The 25,306-nt window shown below is 37.2% G+C and overlaps 1 protein-coding gene across 2 annotated transcripts; it reads right to left on the reverse strand.

The window, feature by feature from the left end:
- Positions 1 to 2,560: 2,560 nt before the first annotated feature.
- On the reverse strand, positions 2,561 to 24,928 carry pcdh10b (protocadherin 10b). 2 transcript variants are annotated; one of them, XM_056472371.1, is made up of 5 exons: positions 21,978 to 24,928; positions 21,198 to 21,256; positions 19,882 to 19,988; positions 7,914 to 8,071; positions 2,561 to 3,376 (listed from the first exon to the last, which is right to left on the reverse strand). In XM_056472371.1, exons 1-5 carry the CDS (start codon positions 24,522 to 24,524, stop codon positions 3,323 to 3,325), a joined length of 2,925 nt encoding a protein of 974 aa, XP_056328346.1. In that variant the 5' UTR covers positions 24,525 to 24,928; the 3' UTR covers positions 2,561 to 3,322. The 2 variants fall into 2 exon arrangements, with proteins under 2 accessions (XP_056328346.1, XP_056328345.1); XM_056472370.1 differs by having other exon boundaries at positions 7,724 to 8,071.
- Between the last annotated feature and the right edge of the window lie 378 nt (positions 24,929 to 25,306).

A 25,306-nucleotide genomic window follows, 5' to 3' on the forward strand; every position in this document is an offset into this window, starting at 1 on the left:
CGGATGACCTACTACTTCTGTCGAGATTCTAAAGTGCACTTCCAATGGATGCTGTGCTGTCCCACGATGCACCGCAAGAGAATTCATGAATGGGAGTGAAGCAATAGATCACGTAATGATGACAAAATGGCGGATGTAGTACGTGTAGTTACATTCATACTACTCACATTCATATTGTATAGAATGGCTGAGTAGTACATTTAAATGCAAATGCAGTACCTACTGAGGCGATTTCTGACGCAGCCTTTATATTACTTCAAACTAGTAAACTTGTCAACAAGAGTCACTTTTCAAACTTTCAAACACTTCAAAAGCTTCTTCAAGATCTCATAATGCAATTCAAAAGCAAAAAAAAACTTGAATCCCCAAATACGGAAAACTGTTTTATTTATAAATATTTTTTATAGTGTGTGGAAGTCAGTGGTTTGCTGCTTTCTTTAAAATATCTTCATTTGCCTTTAACAGAAGAAAGAAACTCATAAAAAAGTTTGAAAAAAGTAACTCTCTCTATAACTGAACATCTTTGAGCGACTTTAAAAGCCGGAAATGTGTGACTTGTTTGGGGAATTGCAAGTCATTTATTTTATTTCTTTAATTATTCTTATTATAGCCCAGTGATTTCTGTATTTAGGTCTCTCCATCAGTGCTGGCATTCAGATATTAAAGCCTGCGGTTTGTGAAAGAGATTAATGTGAGTGGAGGTCAAACATAATGGAGTCAATTTTAGGGAAAATGAGATATGATCACATTGCTTTTGTCCTTTGTTTCGTGCTGCATTAAGTTTAGTTCTGTGCGACTGGCTTTAAATTGAACTTTGCTGGGATATATTTATATATATATTACATTTTCTTTTCTTTGCAGATGAGAAGCGAATAAAACTACCACATTTTCATATCATTTTTCTAGAATTTTTTTTAAACAGATTTGTCAGTGTTAATAAAACCTAAAGAGCACAAATAAATTGCTAATGTTATATTACGTATTATGCTGTGGTCACACTAGAGTTTGAGCATGCAGAATTCTGTTGTACGGTGCTGCGAAACACCTGCTTCGAATGTTATCACTTCAATAAACGCGCGTTATCTGTAGTTATCAGCTGATAGATATGGGCCCATAGGGGCTTTTTGTTCCTACTGGAAGGCTCAGAAGCCTGTTATCATCCATCCAGATGGTTAATCAGCTATACTAATAGAGAAGACTCTACATCCAGATCTGTTTGTACATTACTGTGACAGTTGGGTTTAGGGTTGGGGTAGGTGTAGACGTAAATTAAATACAAATGATGGGAAATTTAATAAACAATATAAATAATTATCGCGGTTAATCAGCTATACTAATAGTGAAGACTCCAGATCCAGATCTGTTTTTACATTACTGTGACGGTTGGGTTTAGGGTTTGGGTAGGGGTAGATGTTAATAAAGTACAATTAATGGGAAATTTATTAAATAATTATTGTTTAACCATTTGGATGGATGATAACAGCCTTCTGAGCCTACTAGACCCCTAGAAGGCCTCTACAGGCCCATATCTATTAGCTGAAAAGCACTGATAACATTTTCCTTTCTTTGCAGATCAGTAGCGAATAAAACGACCACATTTTATATCGTTTTTCTACAAAATAGTTTTTGAACAAATTTGTCAGTGTTGATAAAACCTAAAGAGCACAAATAATTTGCATTAAATGCTCCAAAATAGCTACAAAACCAACTAATGTTATATTAAGTATTATGCTGCTCACTAGAGTTTGAGCATGTGCAATTCTGTTGTACGGTGCTGCAAAACACCCGCTTCGAATCAAGTGATATGTCGAGTGACATTTGAATCTGCTGCTGCAAAAAGGGGCGGGATTAAACAAGATGATTAGACATTTTTAAAAAGCGAGCGATTGGTCCATATTTAAAATTTCTGTACAGAGATGTCATGTTTCGATCTTTGATTGGTCTCACGTAGTCACATAATGCAATTTCACAGGTCAGAGTTCACAAAGCTTGAAGTTTGCTATGCAGCAAACTGCGAAACTTATCACTCGAGGTTGCGTTTCCGATATGATGCATTCACGTGCATATAAATAGAAGTCTATGGGGCGAAAAACTAGTGTGACCACAGCTTTATACTGGAATTGAAGTCCAGCATACAAATAAAACACAGGAGTCTAAAGAGTAATTATACATTTTTCAGTTTATTTGTCACCTCCTGGTATTAAGGTGTGTGTGAGCGTTTGCGTAAGTGTGTAAAAATCAGTATCAGCGTGTGTGTGTGTGCACCTTTTTGTATTTGGCCTCAAATTTCCAAGTGGATCTATTTGGCTACAGTAACACACAACTGTCATGTATTCAAATCTAAAATATTACGCCCCTCTTTATTTATAGACATGAATCTCGATATCCAAAAGTGAAAAAAAAAACGGATGAAAAGTTTGGAGATAAGGCTTTCTGTCACGTTAAGAACCCCCTGTAAAGTGGATTAGCGATGCTTACAGCTCCCTTTACACACTACACTTGAGAGAAAAACAGCGCAAAATGAAGACCGCACTTTCAGAAAAAAGTATATATAGATAGATTTAGAGATATAGATTTATATTTATTTTGAAGTTTAAAAGAGTACAGTTAAGACTTCTCACACGTGATATAACCTACGTATTGTCTGAGAGAGTAAGATTTAGGCCACTGCTGTCCCGCTCACAACGTTGAACACTTAACCCTGACGGAAAAATATCCCTCCGTGGAATCCGTAGCATTTTTTTTCTTCTTTTGACAAAGAGTTGGAATAGATTTAGGGAAAAACACCTGATCACACACACAGCCGCACACAGAATATAAAAACAGTCATGTCTAAAAGAACAATATTGCATTTGTAATGCACAAATGAATTTCCTGTACAATTGGCTTTTTAGTGGAGTGTGTGTGTGTGTGTGTGTCTGTGTGTGTACATAAACAACTAAAGGGCTCAGTGAATATATCTCCATTTTGTAGGTGGTTCTCATCATCGTTCACATTGTCTTTTGTCTTTTTTCACGATGTACAGTAGTGCTGTAAACAGGCACACGCAGAAGCCAAGAGGAATAATCGCCCTCTCGTTTCTCTCCATGTCTTCTTATCCTCCGTGTGTTTCTAGATTTGTCCTCCGTCTCAGTCCTGCTGAGAAGCGCGTTATGTCCAGCTTTGCATCTAGCTCTGCGAGTCCGCCTCTTTCATCAAGTTTGTTGAGGTCCCGAAGGCTCCTGAAGCCTGCGGCGACGCACGATCATCTGACGCCTCTGGAAATAGAGTCTGAAAACTTGATGCTCTTTGCTTTTCCATCAGTTTTACTGATTGTGCAAAATCACGCCGTCTCTGGTATGTCCACTCGGAAGGAGCTAGCATATCCTTTTCCGCGCTAAAAAAGGGAAAAAGCAATAAGAAATGTTTATGAGCAATTGCATGCAAATGTCAACCTCGCTATGCAAAACATGGTTCATTAAAAACCCTTTCTAAGTTCTTTGTGTAGGCTTGTATTTGACAGAATTGTAAATATACTCAAAAATGTCTGATTACAGTTGAAGTCAGAATTATTAGCCCCCCCCTATTTATTTTTTTCCTCAATTTCTGTTTAATGAAGAGAAGATTTTTTTCAACACATTTCTAAACATAATAGTTTTAATAACTCATCTCTAGTGACTGATTTATTTTATCTTTGTCATGATGACAGTAAATAATATTTGACTAGATATTTTTCAAGACAATTCTATACAGCTTAAAATTACATTTAAAGGCTTAACTAGGTTAATTAGGTTAACTAGGCAGGTTAGGGTAATTCAGCAAGTTATTGTATGTAACAATGGTTTAGTCTGTAGACTGTCGAAAAAAAAATTAGCATAAAGGGGCTAATAATTTTGACCTTAAAATGGTTCATAAAAAGGTTCATAAAACTGCTTTTATATTAGCCGAAAATAAAACAAACAAGACTTTCTCCAGAAGAAAAAATATTATCAGACATACTGTTTAAATTTTCTTTCTTTGTTAAATATCATTTGGGAAACATTTAAAAAAGAAAAAGAATTCAAAGGGGGGCTAATAATTCTGACTTCAACTGTATATTTGATTTATGGCTGCACAATATATCGTTTCAGCATCGATACCACAATGTGTGCATCCGCAATAGTCACATCACAGTATATGCAATGTTGAGTTGAGATTATAGCTGATTATAGTCAATGCAGAGTTTAATCACAATGGAGTTAAAGTTTATCATCTGCATGTGTTTTTAAAGAAATTAAAATGACTACTTTTGTTACACCCTTCACTTGTTTCAAATGTTTATGAGTTTCATTTTTTAAGTTGAACAGAAAAAGAAGATAATTAAATAACTTATACACTATTGATATAAATGAAGGGTTAGTAAATAGTGAGTAAATTTTCATTTTTGAGTGAACTGTCCTTTTTAAGGCCTGTGACTATGTAAATGTTTGAATATTTCAGAGTTTAAAACATAGTTTTTTAACTTTAAAAAAGATTTTTACCTAATATACAATAGGCGACATGGTGACTCAGTGGTTAGCACTGTCGCCTCACAGCAAGAAGTTTGCTTGTTCAAATCCTGGCTGGGCCAGTTGGCATTTCAGTGTGGTGTTTGCATGTTCTCCCCGTGTTCATGTGGGTTTCCTCTTGGTGCTCTGGTTTTCCCCACAGTCCAAAGACATGCACTGTAGGTGAATTGAATAAACTAAATTGGCCATAGTATATGAGTGTGTCTAAGTGTGTATGGGCTTTTCCCAGTACTGGGTTGTAGCTGGAAGAGTATCCGCTGGATAAGTTGACGGTTTAATTTGCTGTGGCGACCACTGATGAATAAAGAGACTAAGCCAAAGGAAAATGAATGAATAATATACAATAAGGACTATGCAGTGTATATTCAGTATACTGTACCTGAATTCTTGAAAACTATAATTCACTTTTGTTTTTGCTATATTTTATTTATCTATGCCTCTATTTTATTTGTTATCTATTATTCGAAATTCACTCCATTTCTTTTGTGTTGTGCAGATTAATTCACAGAATTTCTACAAATTATGTTGTGTAATGTAAACTCGCAGACTTATTTGGTCAAATCCAGACCACATGTTTATTTCCCTCAATTAATATATAAAAAATGTTTACAGATTAATATTTTTCTGACTGATATTTTTCTGATCCCATAACTCTGTTCTTAATTGATTTGGAAAATATAAACCCAGTCTTACCAATGTCTTAAATTTCAAAACTAAATTTTAGGCCCTAAAAAGTCTTAAATTTGCTGAAATATTGTGTTGTAGGTGTTAATTTTAGACAGATCTTAATTGTCTTATGTCTTAGTAAAGCTAGCCAATCGGTACAGCAATCCATCTAAAATAAATAAATAAATAAAACCTTGAACAAAAGTTGCATTTAACAACTCTATTTACCAACATATTTTAATTATCTTTCTAACAACAATATTAGTCTAAATGTTCTCTATGTATTTATATACCATTTATGTTAAGGACATTGACCTGGACAGACTGTTTTGTGTATATTTAGATAAATCAGTTTTTTTTTTTAAGTATTTTTAAAGTATTTTTAAAGTCTTTTTTTAAAGTATTAATACTTTGGACACATTATTTAAAACATATGGCTAAGACATAGCTAAATTTGAATTTTAATGGGGCAAGTAAATATTTTTCTACTGGCATTTGGAAACAAACTTTAGCGTTTAGCCTTGTATAAGTCTGTAATTTCATTCACAAGGGTCTTAATAAGGTCTTACATTATTTAAAGTTGACTTAATGCAACCCAGATAAACAGATGTTTTAATATAATGTTAACATATACTTTCCTTGTGAATTTATATTTGAGTTTTTACTGCGAATGTCAAATCCATAACGCTGGAATTGCTCTTATTAAAAGAGTGCTATTTTTTAGCCAGCGAAATACATAACGTATCTGGTCCATACGGAAGCATTGAGCTTTGATGTGCAACCATAGGCCTACAATCATAAACTATTTCCTCAAAGTTAAACGCACCACCCACACAGCCTCGAAGCGCTTTTTTTCTGAGACGTGCGTCTGAAGGTTTTAACACAACGAGAGCAGTCGATAATATCTCAATCAATCCCGCAACCACCTTCATCCTCTCTAAAACAACAAACAATGGTTGGCAGGCTAAACCTTATAAACTCTGGCCTTTCGAGAGCGTCTGTTTCAAGCTTCCGAGCTGATGTTTGGCATGACTAGTCAAACGTTGCCTCAATAAGTGTACAAAACAATAGGGAGTTTCTGCCTTGCTTTTATCTCTGTGTTTTACAAGTTCATTTTCGGCATTGTCAATCTCTGGTGGATCTTTGCCTATGGTCAGATTTCAGAGAGAGGTTTAATGTTTGATCTAACTTTGAATTATATTATGACTCCACAACTAGGGCTTTTGAATACTGAATGATTTTATAGTGAATGTTTCAAAACATATGCATTGTTTAAGATAATTCATTTATCAGGCTTGTGAGGCATTCTGAATTGAATTGTGAATGCTTTTATGTACCACAGGTTTGCATGCGAATGCAATCAAGCAGAGTGAAATTGAATTGGAGGTCAGTTAATACTAAATTTGGTCAAACAAATGTTAAATGTTGATGTAATGTTGGGTATGGATGAATACTTGAAATAATGTTTTTCTTACATAAAGTTTTTGTCTTGTTTCTCGTCTAAATATCTAAACATTCATGAATCAAGAAGCATTTTTAGACAAGAAATAATTTCAGTAATAACAAGTCAAAATCAAGTGGGGTTTTCCTTAAGTTAAGCTAAATAATCTCCCAATAAGGTAAATGGAGTAAATGAAACTTATTTCAAACTGAAAACAAGTTGTTTTTTATCCCACTGGCAGATAATTTCGCTTGATTAAAGAAAAACTCACTTAATTTTAACTTATGATTTGGTTTCAACAACACAATACGTCTTACATGTTTACAAAATGCTTCTTGATTTAAGAATTATGAGATATTTGAACTAGAAACAAGACGAAAACTCTAAATAAGAACAGCATTTATCACAACGTAGACAAACAGACAAACTGATTGATTGTTTGATTGATTTTTCCAGAATGTATTACTGGCATTGATTTTACTTCAATTATCATTCAATAAATTCCTCTCTCTGACATTCAAATTCAACCTCCAATTCAATTTAAATTCGCACCCATGATTAAAAAGCATGTCAGTTCTTCAACTGTGTATTTCTCTCACAACCCTGATAACATTATTTGAAGATACATGAAGAAAATGGATGAAGAAATGCAAATAATACACTTTTAAAAATAAAGGATCTTTCTTCTTCACTTCTTACTTTCCGGTTCTTTGTAGATTAAACCTGTTCTTGGATCCTACATTAAAAGGTCCCTAAAATCAGCATATTGATTCGTCCGTTTAAAACCAGCAGTCCTCCAGAGACCTTTAAAGCACCAGTAGACGCTTTCTGAAGAATTAAGGAATAAAAAAGAAACCCTTTGGGGGGGCTAAAAAGACTTTGCTTTTTTCAGATCCTTTATTTTTAAGCGTGTACGTCAGGCAGCAGCAGATGAAGAATGAACAGATGCAGATGGGTGAAGGAGAGCGCAAGTGTGAGAGCTTTAGAGGAGAATTCAGCAGCACTTCACGCTATAGAGGCCTTTAATTTGGAAAGTTTTTTTGGGGTCAGATCAAGAGAGAGGAAAGTGCTCTCTCTTTGAGATACTCACACAGACAGGCGGCTTTGTAAGGCATGCGAGAGTTACACAGAAGTGCATCGAACTCTTTCCTCTCTAGCGTGGAAGCATTGAGGTTGTGTTGATGGTGTTGATGTTGGTGCATCTGGTTGGGGTGGTGTGGCGTCTCTTTGCCAAAGGTTGAGAATGACTGATCCCCCGCCAACGACTCGCCCTCAAATACCTCAGAGTCGGGCACAGAGTCCATGCCCGGCACGTGCAGGTTGCTGCGGTAATCGGCGCCCTGTCGTGCCTCGGTGGGCACGAAACTTGGCATCCAGCAGCGATCTGAGTGGCCGAGGGCTTTGCACTCCTCTGTGCAGTTGGAGAACAGGTCTGCTCCTATGAGAGAGAACACAGAGATGGGTTAGCTTGTGTTTAATTGTCCATGTGGGTGGATGAGAATGAGAACAAGCTCCCAATTGCACTGGAAGCTTATAAGAGCTTTAAAAACAAGACAAACGAATATAAATAAATACACTAAATCAAAGCATCAAGCAGTGCTGGGTGTAATGAGTTACAAAGTACATAGTTACTGTAATTAGATTACTTTTCCACTGGAAAAAATAAAGGGATTACTTTTCATTTGATGTGCAGTCACTTATAATGTACTTGTTTAAATACTGTATATAAAACCAATCCAATTGCACTGGAAGCATTAAAACAAGACAAACAAACATAAATAAATACACTAAACCAAAGCATCAAGCAGTGCTGGGTGTAATGAGTTACAAAGTACATAGTTACTGTAATTAGATTACTTTTCCACAGGAAAAACTAAAGTAAGGGATTACTTTTCAATTTCAAGTCATTTAATTACAGCTATTTGTAATGTACTTGTTTAAATACAGTACATTAAAATCAATCCAATTGCACTGGAAGCATTAAAACAAAACAAACAAATATAAATAAATACACTAAACCAAAGCATCAAGCAGTGTTGGGTGTAATGAGTTACAAAGTAACTAGTTACTGTAATTAGATTACTTTTCCATAAAAAAGTAAGGGATTACTTTTCATTTGATGTGCAGTTACTTATAATGTACTTGTTTAAATACTGTATATAAAACCAATCCAATTGCACTGGAAGTATTAAGACAAGACAAACAAACATGAATAAATAGACTAAACCAAAGCATCAAACAGTGTTGGGTGTAATTATTCACATAGTAACTAGTTCCTGTAATTAGATTACTTTTCCACAAAAAAATAAAGGGATTACTTTTCATTTACTGTACAGTTACTTATGTACTTGTTTAAATACTGTACATAAAACCAATCCAATTGCACTGGAAGCTTGTAAGAGCTTTAAAAGCAAGACAAATGAACATAAACAAATACATTAAACCGAAGTATCAAGCAGTGTTGGGTGTAAATAGTTACGATGTTACCACTGTAATTAGATTACTTTTCATTTTCAGGTCATTTTATTACAGTTACTTATAATGTACTTGTTTAAGTGCTGTACATAAAATCAACCCAATTGCACTGGAAGCTTTAAAACAGGACAAACAACCAAATAAATACACTAAACCAAAGCATCAGGCAGTGTTGTGTGTAATTAGTTACAAAGTAACTAGTTACTGTAATTAGATTACTTTTCCACAGAAAAAGTAAAGTAAGGGATTACTTTTCATTTTCATGTCATTTAATTGGTTACTTATTATGTACTTGTTTTCATACTGTACACTGAAAAAAGTGTTGCATGCAAAACTGTTGCAAACAATTTATTTGTGTTGAATTTAAACAAACAAATTAAAATTAATAATGTTCAACTTAATTTGTTCGTTTAAATTCAGCCCAAATAAATTGTTTACAACCACCTAACGTAAAAAAATTGAGTAAATCCAAGGAATCATCTTTGATTTATTTTTTCTGTGTACATAAAATCAACCCAATTGCACTGGAAGCTTTAAAACAGGACAAACAAACATAAATAAATACAGTAAACCAAAACATCAAGCAGTATTGGGTTTAATTAGTTACAAAGTATAACTAGTTACTGTAATTAGATTACTTTTTCACAAAAAAAGTAAAGGAAGGGATTATTTTTCATTTACAGTTACTTTTAATGTACTTATAAGTTACACTTATAAGTGTAAATACTGTAGATTAAGTCAACAGTTCTGGATCAATCAATCAAGAAAAGCAGAGTAATTAATTGTTGAACAATGAAATGAGTCAGACATTGATGTAGATATATGGTATGTATGAACGTTTGTGTCATTGCTTTGAAGTATTTTGTGTTTTTCTTATTATTCTTAAAGTGTTACATTTTTTAATAAAGTTAAAATGATCAGTTTGGCTCTGATTTAAGTCGTCGTCGACTTTAATTTCTATCATCTATGCAGCATTGAGATTTATATAGTCCATTTATGCGTTAAATTTTAAGTTGTGTTGAGCCAAGCAATTTAATAACTTATTGAGTAACTAGATTATTTTTCAGTAATTTAAATACAATTTTAATGATGTAATTAGTAATTATATGCTTTTTTCAGGTAACTTACCCAACACTGCAAGATAAAAGCCAGAACTGAAACATTCTGCATTCATTCAACCAATCAGATCGAGTTTTCCAGCATCTTTTCCAGTCTTAATCGAGCATTGTAAATATGTAAATCCAGATGCATGTCATTCACTTTGAAAACATTAAAAGCCATGTGCATGAAATGTCTTTGGCACTTGACATGCTAATCAAAGATTGTTTTGTGTTCCTCTTTTCTTGCGAATTTTAAATTACAAATTACTCTGATCAAAGCACGTGCGGAGAGAGCATGCTCGCAGCCAGTGGCTGCAGTCAATGCTGTAATCTCCTCTTGAGGTCTCTCTTTCGCTTTCTCTCTTTCTGTTTGACATCAAAGGTAAACTCTCAGAGACTCCAAGCTTGCAGATAAACCCCATCCTCTGTTCTCTTTCCTTCTCTTCCGCCCAGCTACAAGATGAAGGGATATATTATAAAGGCCATAACCCCCTTTACTGCTTTGTCTCTTTTCCCGATGGCTCAATTAAAGGACCAAAAAGAATGAGGGACACAATAAGATATTACATCACCATGCTCGAATAAACTAAATAAAAACTTCAATGGATGGGATGCATATCTAGTGAAAATATGCATCTAATATTATTTATTCCAAATATTTATGGTCAATGAAAAAATGATTTTCAACCATCAAATTGTAATACATGTAATTTATTTGTATTAATTTTACTGTACTGAAGTATGCGTCTAGTTCAGTTCATTTTTTCAGCAATATAATATAGAAAAAGAGAAAAATACACCCACTAAAATGTTCAAAGGTTATTCATATATTGGATAAATGTAATCACATATATAAGAATCACAGTTCATCACCATAATATCAATTAATTGTCATTTTAAATCAGTATACTTCGCCTCTAACCTTCAAATCACTAGGTAGTCACAATGTTTTTACATATTTTAAAAGATGACAGCGTGTTTTATGCTCGCTTAATCTTATATATATATATAAATAATAACAGATGAAAATTCATATCTTGTTTCATTCATACATCAAGACTATCTGTCACACTGAATAATTATAGATCATTATTTCATCCATATTTTGACTTTTTATTTCACAATAACCAATTGAAACATTAAAAATGCTTTACTTGCATTTAATATGCATTCTATTTCTATAAAATCAAAGTCAAACACACATTAAATGTAATATTGCGGTGTGTATTAGATATAACTTCATTACATATAATGAATTACATATAAATCTCTGCTCTTCTAAGTGTTCACTGTGGGCGGGATCAACCTGTCAGTCTAATGAAATCCACCAATAGCAAACCACAACCATCTAAACATTTCCCAATGATCCCAAAATCAATCCCCTCCTGCATAAAAGCCATTTCACAACAGGGAAGAATGGACTATAATATCCCTTTCAATCAATGCTTTGAAATATAATATTTTGCAGCATTTTCAAGGCCTTACAATTTCAAGATCTGGCAATGCACTTCTCTCCCAAAAGTACATCACGAATCCCTTTGAAAATACATTTTAATTAGCATCACGTAATTCAAGCAGCCTGCTGCTAATATCCAATGACAAACAACCTCACAAACCACAAAGCTAGCGCTACAACGGTGTTACAGCAAAGCCAGCATGAGGGAAAAGATCCTGTTAGTTTGTGCGTGACAGTTGCACGACGCCTTTTACCCCCTCAGGTGTAAGCCGTGTCGTTTTGACTGCGTGCATCTGAGAAGAAGCGAGAGGTGAGGGTTTTTTAAATCCCGTCTAAAAAGCCCATGTCTAAAACAGTCAGTAATTACAGCTGGAGGATTAATGAAGTGCCATTTTCAAAGCAGTGCTAAGCAGAGATGCTGAAGGTATGGAGCCGAGTCAGTGGTGTGGGGGGAAAATGTTCTCAGCTAATCCTCAGACTAGCCCTTCAGACAGAAGACAGGTCAGCATACACAGACTTTGGGTTTCTGCTTTAAAAGAGGATTAGAGCTCTTTGGAGCTACATGCAAACAACCTACTTAGGCCTGGGGTGGGTAAGACCCTCCTAATTACAGACCCCGGTATAGGCAACAACAAACAATAAAGATAGAAATTAAAGGGATAGTTCACCCAAAAATGAAAACTCTGCCATAATTCAAGCCTTTTTTTAATTGTATATTTGTATATATTTGTAATTATATTAGTAATTTATTTTAAAATATATATTAGTGCTAGTCAATGATTAAAAAATGCATAAAAGCATGCACATCATTTTAAATTGGTGCTCAGCCAAACAGCAAAAAGTGCAAAAATAAATATTCAAAAAGGCGGCAACACCAAAGTTCCAAAAATGCTAATTTATTACATTAAAAAAAAGCTGATACAAGGTGGTTAACATTTCGAGCACACCGGCTCTTCATCAGACAATATGTTGTGGTGCCTGAGTGGTTTGTTTGTCTGTAAGACGAGTAGGCCTTTAAACATTTGTATTTCTGATCCTAGAAGTCCGATTGCGTAGCATTTTTTAGCTATGAGTAGGCCCACACAGAATCTGCGCACACAGAAATGCGCAGATTTTCAGCCTATCGTTGAGTCTATTTATTCAGTTTTGTGTAAATGTGTGTAAATTTATATTTATTCAGTTTTTAAATTAATTTCAGTGACTAATATGAAAATGTTCATATGATTTACTTTTAGTTTGTAAAGTAATAATTTCTGTCTTTTAGTAGATATATGAGAGACTTTCTTTGTTTACCAAATAAATAGATCTAATTGGATTTGCATTGTAAACATTACATAAAAGTTTAAAATGTATTATTTTTTATTCAGCATATTAAGTTTTTAGTTACGAGACACCCAAAATCATTCTGCCTAAATCTGGAGATTTTTTCCAATATTCTGCTCAGAACGAGCACAAAATGTCCACGGATTCTGTCTGGCCCTGGTTATTAGGTATTCTGTCTCCACTCAACAATACATAGGGATTAAAGTTGTTAGGTTAAAGGGGATCTTAGTAAATTGCTGTTACAATGTGAAGCCTTTTGGATTTTCACTCTAGATACATTTTCTCCAAGAGGTTTAAATGAGAAGTTTGACATTCATCCTTTTTTTAAATGTTTAAAATGGTAATGGTTTTTTGGCTATATTTTGTTGTATTTCTTTGTTATATTCTGTTATGCTTTTTCTTTATTTTGTGATTTATTATTTGTTTTTGCATTTTCGTTTTAAATATGTAAGGTGTATAATTTGAAAATGTGTATTTTTCTATTTTTTGTGGTGAGATAATGTATGAGATCATGTGATCCGGAAGTGTACAAAAAGAGCAACATACTGTGATGAACACTCTGATGAAGAGCCGGTGTGCTCGAAACGTTACACGCCTTGTATCAGCCTTTTCAATTTAATAAATTGGCATTTTTGGTCGGCGCGGGTGGTGTGGTGGTTGGTGTGTTGACACATGCACTCCGGTGCTCACGGCGACCCGAGTTCGATTCCCACCTTGCGTTCCTATGCCAATCCTTTCCCTTTCTCTGCTCCCCATGCTTTCCTGTCAGTGCTGTCTACTGTTCTATACATTAAAGGTGAAAACCCCCCAAAAATAATAATAATAATAATAATAATAATAAAAAAAAGATTTAATAAATTAAAGAATTAATAAAGCTTTGTTGTTGCTGCCTTTTTGAACATATATGCTAGTCAATGATTAATGATTAATGATCAATGTTTTAATTACAAATAATCACATGAATTTCTGTGGTTAGTCTTGATTGATTGCATTCGTATATGCAAAATTCATCAATGAATAGTATTGCAAGAAAAAGTGAGAAAAACCTTTAAACAACTGAGTATTTTTTTTAAATATAGCAGTTTTCCTTTGACTTATTAACACTTAAAATATATTTTAAAACTTATCAATCAAGTTTAATCTAAAACCAAAGCTGTTTGTCATCGCAAGGGCATTTAGGGATAATTAAGAAATCATTACAGCAGTGGTTCTCAGTTCCTGTCCTTGCACCACACTGTTCTCAGATAACCAGCATGGTAGATGAGAGCATTATGCATGAACTGTGTTCAGAATTACATGGTCCCTACAGTGTTCACTACTCCTTATTAACCTGAGCAGTGAGAACGAGAAATCTTTACTTCACTTCAGAATGTTCGCTAAAATAATAATCTATAATAATGACATTCACAAATTTGTGCAATGACACCGCCTGCAGCATATGCATTATAATTTATTAAAATTATTGTTTCAAAGCAGCTTTACAAAAGGTTCACATTATTGCATACAATCAAAATCAGAAAATTTAAGGTTATTAGTTACTATAACTTTATTAGTTACTAACAACTTTAATTAACTATTAACTAAAAGCTTTTAACAGTTGAAGTTATTATACATCAACATAGATAAGCTGCAGTCATGTGGTATGTCACGATCACTGGCGATCCAGGCTTGCAGATTGCTGGTTAACATGCACCATCATAGGCTACAATTCTGTCACCATATAAACCACAATTCCCATCATGCAACTCACACACACCTGTACGGTTCTCCGTTCATTATACACACAAAGCTGGACGCTAATCAAGGACTCATTACACAAACTATTTATACACCACTTTTTCACACACACTTTGAGTCTTGTTCATCTGTAACTTTATGAAGCATCTTCTTGTCTTGTCTTGTTTAGCCGAATTTGACCCTTTGCTTTGTTTTAATGTTCATTTCGCCAACTGTACTGACCATTGGCCTGTTTTTGACTATGATTCTGGATTACCCTTATGCTTCCTGTTTGACCGTTGCATGCTTAACTACTCTAAACCACCTGCATCTACCATGTCACATTTTAGCTAGACTTTATTGTAGGGATGAAAGGGTGAAAGGGATGGTAAGAGAACCGTGTAATGAAAGGGAAGGAAGAGGATAAACAATAAACAGGTATGTAGGTTGATCGGGCATCCTACAATGATGCCCAGAGACTCAGAGTGGGGGTACCGTCTCTGTAATATTTTGGTTGAGTGATTGGACCCCTCGATTCAACCTGCGAGTGAAGAAAGACTTATAGGATTGTGAATGGAAAACGAGGATATAGAGGGAGGGAGGGTGGGTTCAAAAGAACAAGAAGAACAGTGCTAGAGAGCTAATCTGCCTTAAATAAGTTTTATGAAATAGGTGATTGGTTAAGGAGACAAAGTGAGGCGTGGATCCACCGCCGAACCTTTTTTAACAAGTTAACTCCATTTAATAAACTACGTGAAGATCCTCAACTCCGTTGTCCAGCAATTCAGTGTTACATATATAGAATATATCTGTGTAGATGAAGTGTATATGTGTATAAAGTGAATGTATTGTCCTCGAAGTCCTCAATGGTTGAGATTAAATTATAATATGTTGGGTTCACACCAAAAACAAAACCAAGTGTATTCATGTGAGTAGTTTACAAAGTCAATGCTCACATGTATACAGACACATTTCCACCAGACAGCATGAATGTTAAGAATTCACCTCTATCAGGTCTTCCACACAAGTTTGAGTAATTCAACTCAAGTGGAAAATTAGCTTGAAGTGAAAAACATCCTGTGAGTAAACTAGAGCAACTGATGTGATGCATTTGGTGTGAACCTAGCATGTGGCCCATTACAAATATTCAAAACAGATTTGGAACTAATGGATGGACATTAAATAATGACTGATTTTTCATTTTTTGGAAAAGCATATATCTATGACAATTTTCAGTGATCTCGTTTTATATTCCGAGGACTGTGAGCAAATGTTTTTTTTTGTGTGTATATATATCTGCCATACAAAGCAGGTGAGAGAGAGAGAGAGAGAGAGAGAGAGGAGAGAGAGAGAGAGAGAGAGAGAGAGAGAGAAAGAGAGAGTTTGATATTTAGAGAGTGTGAGATAAGACACTTCCTCATTGTGTAATCGCAGGGAGACATCTTGATATTTCCTGACATTTTCTGAAATTAATTGCTCTCTGTTCTCATCCAGTGTCAGTTTTTTTTTCTCAGTGAAAAAAAAACTGGAAAAGTAATTATATTGTTGACTTGTGGTTCAATATTGCAAGAAAATGTAATGCTGTGTCTTCTGTGGTTGAAGAATGTGTGCTAGTTTTATGCCTGGTATTAATTTCAGGTTTTTGGTCATCTAAATGGGTGAGGACATTTTGGTATTTGTCTATTAAACCACATTACAAGTGAAGTTGCTGCCTACTCATGGGTCAGTTATTCAAAATGAGTTTTAAATTTAATTGGTTAAAGCAGGTGCTTAATTAAATCTGGCTAGAATTTAACAAAAAAGATATTTAATACATTATTTACAGTATGTATTTGAAAAACTACACCTGTCATTTGCAAATTTGGGGTCAATAATATTTTTCTATATATTCTAAAGAAATCTATCATGATTATTGAGGCTACTTCCTAAAACAAATACTGTTGAATTTGAATTAACAGTATTATTTAAATTAATAGTGTTATTTATATATATATATATATATATTTTCCTCATTAACACTGCATACATTTTATTGTGCTGATTGGTGCTTCATAAACCTTTTTTTTAATTATCAGTGTTCAAATAAACCATTAATATATATTTTTAAATACTGCAAAGTGTATCTGCATGCGAGACCACTTGAAAACTAAAGTTCTCTGGATTTCTCTGGAAGTGTGGGATTGAGTAAAATATAAATATTTGTTTTATTCAATTATGGTCTGATAACATTCAATCATTTTCCTTTGGCTTAGTTCCTTATCAGGGCTCACCACAGCGGAATAAAACACCAACTATTCCAGCATATGCTTTACACAGCGGATGCCCTTCCAGCTGCAACCCAGAACTGGGAAACATCTATACACTCTACCATTCACACAATTTTGTTTACCCAATTCACCTATAGTGCATATCTTTGGACTGTGGGGGAAACCGGAGCACCCATACACAATCTTTCACACTCATACACTACGGCCAATTTTGTTTACCCAATTCACCCATAGCGCATGTCCTTGGATTGTGGGGGAAACCAGAGCTCCCGGAGGAAACCCATGCCAACATGGGGAGAACATGCAAACTCCACACAACAATGCCAACTGGCCCAGCCGAGGCTCGAACCAGCGACCTTCTTGCTGTGAGGTGACAGTGCTAACCACTGTGTCACCATGGCGCCGGTCTGATAACATTTAATCCAAAAACTATTGTCATTCATTCAATCATTAATTTTCTTTTCGGCTTAGTCTCTTTATTAATCCGGTGTCGCCACAGCTGAATGAACCGCCAACTTATTCAGCACATGTTTTACGCAGCGGATGCCCTTCCAACCACAACCCATCTCTGGGAAACATCCATACACACTCACTCACACTCATACACCACGGACAATTTGGTCTTACCAATTCACCTGTACCGCATGTCTTTGGACTGTGGGGGAAACCGGAGCACCCGGAGGAAACCCACACAAACGCAGGGAGAACATGCAAACTCCACACAGCTCGAACCAGCGACCTTCTTGCTGTGATGCATCAGCACTACCTCCTGCGCTATTGCGTCTCCCATAACTATTGTAATTTGAAGAATAAAAAAGTGAACTAATATGCTTAATAATAAATGTTCCTATTTGTTTTATTTAAAAAAAATATTAATTAAATAAATAATAATAAATAAATACATGAATGAATTAAAAAATTAGTTAATTAATTTAACAAATACATAATTTTTATTTTAAAATTGGAAGAAATATCATCAGTAGTTTACAGAATAATCCCACACATAACAATATATCGTAAAATCAGAGGCATTTCCAATATTCCAAGTGGCCTTTTAATTTTTCCCATAGTTGTATATAATTTACACAAAGACCATTGTCACACAGCCCATGTTAGATACATGCAGTCTCAAGAATAAAAGCCAATAACCAGATCACGGTGAGGCAGATGTTAAAACAAAGTCTCCATGCTCAAAAAGGCCATAAAAACAGCAAGCCTTTCATCAAAAAGTAAAGCACTCAAACAGCGTATTTTGCACATGTTGAAGTTGTTTGAAACCCGGCTTTGCTTTTTCCCAGCACTTTACACTGTGCATGACAAAGTCAGAGAAAGCGAGACGGATAAAAAGAATTCTAGATTAAAGATGTAGCAATGGACTGTAAACCAAACCGTCCATGGAAACATCTCCTTCTCCCTATATGTGCTCTGCTGCTTTCAGAGCAGAAGCATTAGATCTGATAATAACCTTCATTTGCTAATTGGTATGCATCAGGCTGAAAATAAATTACTGATCAGTGAGCTGTTTCTGAATTCCGAACATGACCTGCAACCCAAATGAGAGATTCTGTTGCAACGTGGCAGATCCTCGGGATAAAAGAAATGAAAGTGGAATGAAATGATTCAGGTGTGTCATTGCATCAGAGAAGCTCTCAAGTGCTCCGCTATGTATTACAGATGCATTTTATGCATTAGAGAGAAATTAAGCGATGCTTATCTGGGGCTGTTTTTAATCTAGTGGAGATGGCTAGATGGGGACACATCCACGGCGCGACACATTAAGCATTCGGATGACTCAAATTTCCTCTTTCGGAAAGCCCATAAAACAGCAGCTGGTTAAAAAACAAAATGTCTGAAATACATTTGAAAGGATGAAGGCAGTTTCCACCGAATTCTCATTAAAATGAACAATGCGCACTCCTGAACGCTCTCCAAGTCTGCATACCAGGCGGCGCTTTCAATTATCTTAATTAAAAAAGATAGTATGCAGCAAAAACAATTCATTTTAGTAGGGACAACATTCCCTTTTTCCACTTTATAGAGTTATATCTTTAAAGACAAGTGTTCTTTGATGGCCTATGACAACTAAGGCAGATGGGCTTGCTGACCTTGTACAGAAAACAAAGTCTTGATTTTAATCTAATGTTTAACTGAGCACAAAAACAGGCTAAATGAGAGCTGAAGCCGTCCAGCCACAGCATATGGTGCTCTGGAATAACAGCAGAGGACATATGCTCAACCAAAAGAGAAATTAATGATAATAAGATGCAACTTTTTTGGTTGTATTCATTTGTGTCCAACTATGTCATAATTACATTATACAGTCAACTTCACGTGCATTTCAAGCGAGGTGTCATTTAGCAGCAAAGCACCGTTTGCATTGTCGCACTTCCAAAGCTCCACATGTGGTCTTCTGAAGGTGTGGAGGAGTTTGTCCTCCGCCAGTGGAATGTGGGCTGAGGGATTAGGGTGGAGAGGAGAAATGTGTGTGTGGGGGGGGGGGGTCGCAAGCGGTCAATGAATCGCTTGTTTGTTTGCTGCCGCTCAACCTATTTGGTCCCGTTCCCACAGAGCCGATGACAGACTGATCTAAATTCCATCATGTCTTTTGGAGACTGAGGGTGAAAGGGAGATAGTACCACTAAACCAAATCCTTATTATCAGGAGGCATTCATAAACAATTGGATTATAAGCGTGCGCACGCATACATACCCAGAGGCTTAAATATTTCTGCTGGGAATCTAAAGCCATACCGTGCCTTGATCAGGAGCTCTGATTTCGTGTGGATGAAAAAACAGCCAAACTATTTCGAATTCATTCAACGTGTCGTTCTGGGCAATTTAATCAACAAGCTCAAAAGCTCTGCTGTTAGTCAGTAACAAAACGAGAGGGAATTGAGTTTTGTGTAACATACCAGAGGAATGTCCGCGATGCATGGCGTCATGGTCGCTGTCTCCCTGTTCACTGTCTCCATGACCGCTGTCTTTCGAGCTTACGATATCTGCCTCCTGAAATGCAGAGCTGAAAGAGAAGAGAGGGTTTGAGTTTGCTGCCACACCATACCACTCTTACATAACCACTGCTTTATTGAAATGTCTCAATGACTACATTCAGTATATATTTATATACTATTATATATAAAAGTATGGGGTCAGTAGGATTTTTAAATGCTTTAATATAAGGTTATCCTGCTCACCAAGGCTGCATTTATTTAATCAAAAATACAGTAAAAATTGTGAAGTGTTATTGCACTATAAAATAACTGTTCAAAAGTAGTTTATAATTTAATTTAATAATTTATTTCATTGTTTTTAAAGATGATTTTCAGCTTCGTCACAAGATCCTTCAGAAATTGCTCTAATATTATTTATTATTGTTATTGTTATTATTAATAATATTATTAATAGTAATAAAAGCAATAATGACTGGACTAATAATTACATATTCAAAACTACATACAATATGTAATAAATAATGTTTTTTGCATTTAATAAATGCCGCCTTGATGAACATGAAAAACCGACCCCAAACTTTTGATCGATAGTGTGTATATATGTATATATATATATATATATATATATATATATATATATATATATATATATATATATATATATATATATATAGATAGTGTGTATATATATATATATATATATATATATATATATATATATATATATATATATATATATATATATATATATATATATATATATATATATGTGTGTGTGTGTGGCTCATATGGGACTCTGAAGCACAAAACCAGTCTTGCGTTGCATGGGTATATCTTTAGTAATAGCCAAAGATATCTATTTTTCTTTATGCCAACAATTGTTAGAATACTAAGTAAAGTTCATGTCACATGAAGGTATTTTATACATTTTCTAATGCAAACATAGAAAAATTCATTTTTTGAATAGCAATGTGAACTGTTAAGAGCTTAATTTATGACTTTTTGAAGGTGATTGTCTCAATATAGATTTTTTAAATGCTCATATTCCAGGATTTCAAGTATTTGTATCTTGGTCAAGTGTTGTCTTATCCTAACAAATTATACATAATGTACTAAAGCTTATTTATTCAGGTGATGTATAAATCTCAATTGTAAAATTCAGTGTCAGGTTTTGTGATCCAAAGTGTGTTTAGATGAGGATTTATGAAAGGAATTCCAGATTTTATTTTGTTTTATAGTGGAAAGTAAGTTTAGAGTTAATTACGTTAAGTGCTTACCTGTTAACACGTCTTGGTCGGTCTACCAAATAACTGAGTTCTGCTCTCTGGTGTTTTGTCTGCAATAGAGGTGAAGATTTAAAACAGGCCCAACCATTATTAATCCAAGAAATCATACTACTAAAAAAATAGATAGTAAGGTCAAAAATAAATAAGAAACACAGGTCAGAATTCACTCACTGAGGGCAGTGCAGGGACTTTATGGATAGGCAAAATCATTAGGCTCTGCTGCTATTCAGCAGAATTCAACTATAGACGGATCTTTGTTCTTGTGGGGCTCTGCAACACCGTGACTGGCATATCTAATGGCCTATAACCCCGAGAGCTTTTCACAAACATGCAAATCTATCAGTTCAGTGACTCACTATGTTTACACTCCAACATGGGTAATTCCACACTATAGGCCATGTAGAAAATGATGAAGATGATAATAGCAATGACTGATAATAATTAGAAATAAGTGAAACAGATCGATGTTGTTCAAGTGGAAGCAACTAGTTATGAACTTATAAACAGAAATCATTATCCTGAAGATTTTGTTTTAATTCACTAAATGTATATTTGATTTAAAATAATTCTAATTATCGTGAGGATTAGCAAAACCACATAATGCAAAGGCGGATTAATAATTACAATCTGAAAAGAAAACTGAGAAGTGCTTTCTGAGTGTCATTAACAAAAGACAAACAAATAAAACACACACACAAACTCCATGACCTCTTTTAAACGAGTTGTTTGGTTGGTAACTATACTTTGAGTAAGTTTTATAAGCGCTCATACCTCACTGGAGAGGAGGCTGCCGTTGGATATGATGTCCGGCTGCTGTTGGTCCGTATAACCGGTCACTATGGCTCCGCACGGGTTGTGATCAGTGTCATTACTGCGCGACGGGCTGCAGGCCTTCAGGAACATGAGGTCCGTTTTCGCCGATTCTGGAGTTAAACAGACCTGATAACAGTAGTTCTGACTTTGATGGAGCGAGCCGAAGCTCCCTGACTCCTCTACGGGCACCTGCGCAGCGCTCGCCACGCTCACGTTGGCCGTGTTGGTGCTCTGAACCAGCATTATGTCAGATTTGCTTAGCTTCTTCTTTTTCCGTGCGGCCCTGGCCTGGCGACCACAGCAGCCGCCTGACCCGCACGATCCGCAGCCCACCAGGCAGCAGCAGTCGCTCGCCAGACAGGTGCTGTAGATGTTGAGCTTTTTGTCCTTCTGACAGCGCACGGCCAGCACGATCATAGCTAGGAGGAAGATGAAGGAAACAGAGCCGAGCGCGATGATGAGGATGAGCGTCAGATCCAGGGACGCGTCTTTGGCCTTGGCAGTGCCGCGCTCTCCACTGTGGCCCTCTACGAGACTGTCCACGAGTGTAACCTGCACCACCGCGCTGCACGACATGGGAGGCTGCCCGTGATCCCTCACTTCAATCAGCAGCTCGTACAGCTGCTGCGGGTCCCGTTTGACTGACACCCGGCGGGCTGTGCGCAACTCCCCTGTGCGCCAGTCCATTCTGAACATCCCATTCTCGTTGCCTCTCTGTATGCTGTATGACAAGCGCGCGTTCTCTCCATCATCCGCATCCATGGCGACAATGCGCGTAACTAAGTAGCCTGGTTCAGCAGAGCGCGGCAGAGGCTCCCGCGCAGTGCCATTTTTTCCAACAGGCGCAATCACAGACGGCGCGTTATCGTTCTGATCCACTATAATGACGTTTACCGTGGCGTTAGACCACAGCTCGGGGCTGCCCGAGTCTCTTGCTTGCACCATGAAACTGAAGTCTTTAAGTTGCTCGTAATCAAACGATCTGAGGGCGTACAGATACCCATTTTCTGAGTTGATGGACACATACGTGACCACAGACATACCCTGGATTTCACACTCCACTATGGAGTAAGTTATATAAGCATTCTGTCCGACATCAGGGTCGACAGCACTGACAGCGTAGATGTAAGCACCGGGGACGTTGTTTTCAGTCACGTACACATCATAAACAGGCTGCGTAAACGTGGGCGCGTTGTCGTTCTCGTCAGACACGTGCACTTTGATTGATTTGCTGGTCGCCAGAGATGGAATCCCTTTATCTCTCGCCACCACGGTGACAGTGTACGCCTCCACTGTCTCTCGGTTGAGAGGACCGTCGGTCACAATGGTGTAATAGTTTCTGAAAGAGGTTTTGAGCTTGAAAGGAACATCTCCGAGAATCTCCACATGCGTCTGGCCGTTGTCTTCGGAGTCTTTGTCGGTGACGCTGAGGAGCGCGATGACGGTGCCCGTGGCCGCGTTCTCGCTCACCGACTCGGTGACGGTGCTGAAGATGATCTCCGGTGCATTGTCGTTCACGTCCGTCACTTTGACCAAAACTTTACAGTGCGCGGGCACGGCGTTAGGTCCCATGTCTTTTGCTTGCACGTAAATCTGATAGAGGCCGCTCTCCTCAAAGTCCACCTCACCTCTGACCTCTATACGGCCCGTTCGGGCGTCGATATCGAACAGTTCCTTGACCCTGCTCGAGATGTGGTTGCTAAACGAGTAAATGACCTCTCCGTTGGGGCCCTCGTCTGAGTCGGTCGCGTTCAGCTGGATGACGAGCGTGCCCACGGGCGCGTTCTCGGCCAGGTTGACAGAGTACACCGGCTGATCAAACACGGGGACGTTGTCGTTGGAGTCGAGCACCCTGACCACAAGCAGCGCTGTACCTGTCCGGGGAGGCTGACCACCGTCCACGGCCGTGAGCACGTAACGGTGCATCGCCTGTTGTTCCCGGTCAAGTGGCTTTTCCAAAACCAGCTCTGCGAATTTGTTGCCGTCAGTCTGCGTTTGCACATCTAAGTAGAAATAGTTGTTGGTGGTGATGTCGTAAGTGCGCAATGCGTTACTACCGACATCCGGATCGAACGCGCTCTCCAAAGGGAAACGCGTACCAGGGGTCGCGCTCTCGGATATTTCCACGGTGAAGTCCGTCTCTGGAAAGCTCGGCGGGTTGTCGTTGATGTCCACCACCTCGATCTCCACGCGAAACAGCTCGAGTGGATTCTCCAGGAACACCTCCAGGTGAAGCAAACAGCTGGCGCTCTGCTTGCAGATGCGCTCCCGGTCGATTTTCTCGTTCACGAAAAGCACTCCGTTCTCCAAGTTTACTTCCAGGTACGGCGTCCGCGAGCTGGGCACCACCTGAAAGCGGCGGGATGAAAGTTTTGTAAGGTCCAGTCCCAAATCCTCTGCGATATTCCCCACGAACGTGCCATGCTCCGCTTCCTCGGGCACAGAGTAACGTATCTGCGAAACTACCCCATCCGCGAGACACAGCAGGAGCAAAAACACAAACATCTCCACTCCGGAAAGGACACTTGGAATATTTTATCTCCGCGGAGAACGCAGCAAAACCATCACCCTCTTTTCCAAGGTAAGGCGCAGACGTGCGTAAGGCTTTGGTTGTAGGGCAATATTTTTCCTTAAACGGGGCTGTCAGCCAAAAACCATGCTGTCTGCGTGCTGCTTTACACAGGACCGATTTCCCAAGGCGATTCCCTCCACGAACAAGCTTTAGACTCGCAGCGAATTTCTGGCACAAGTGAACATTAAACTGACACTGCTAGAAATAGATATCAGTTGGCGTGTGATAAAGCACAAGACCGTAATCCACAGAGTTAATGCAACAAATGCATTTTATATTAGAGCTACAGTCTCTGATATCTGAAAGGTCCCAGTATATCTGGTGCGCTCCTGCGGGGTCCGCTGGCACAGTACTGAAGCATCAGCGCTTAGCTGTTCGGTTTTCCCGCAGCACCCTCCCCTCGCCAACCAATGGGAGCACCAGGCACCAGCACAGCTACGGATTAATTGGCTGAGCGCTACTTCAGTCAAGCGTCTCATTCGCCAATAGACACGCCCCTGGTCAGAGCTGCGGGATTTCTGGTCATAAGGATTGAATGGCTGATGAGTTCGTATGAGTCAGAGAGAAGAGAGAGTGATCAACTTGTGGGGAGAAAAAATAAATAAATTTGTGCACATCCAAGTAGGAGTATGCGTAACGCTTTGGTGAATTAAAGTGTAAATGATGCATATAATTTATTTGGATGTACAAAATTCCACACATTAATGTTTGTATA

The sequence above is a fragment of the Danio aesculapii genome, chromosome 14 (assembly GCF_903798145.1).
Source record: "Danio aesculapii chromosome 14, fDanAes4.1, whole genome shotgun sequence".
Classification (NCBI taxonomy): domain Eukaryota; kingdom Metazoa; phylum Chordata; class Actinopteri; order Cypriniformes; family Danionidae; genus Danio; species Danio aesculapii.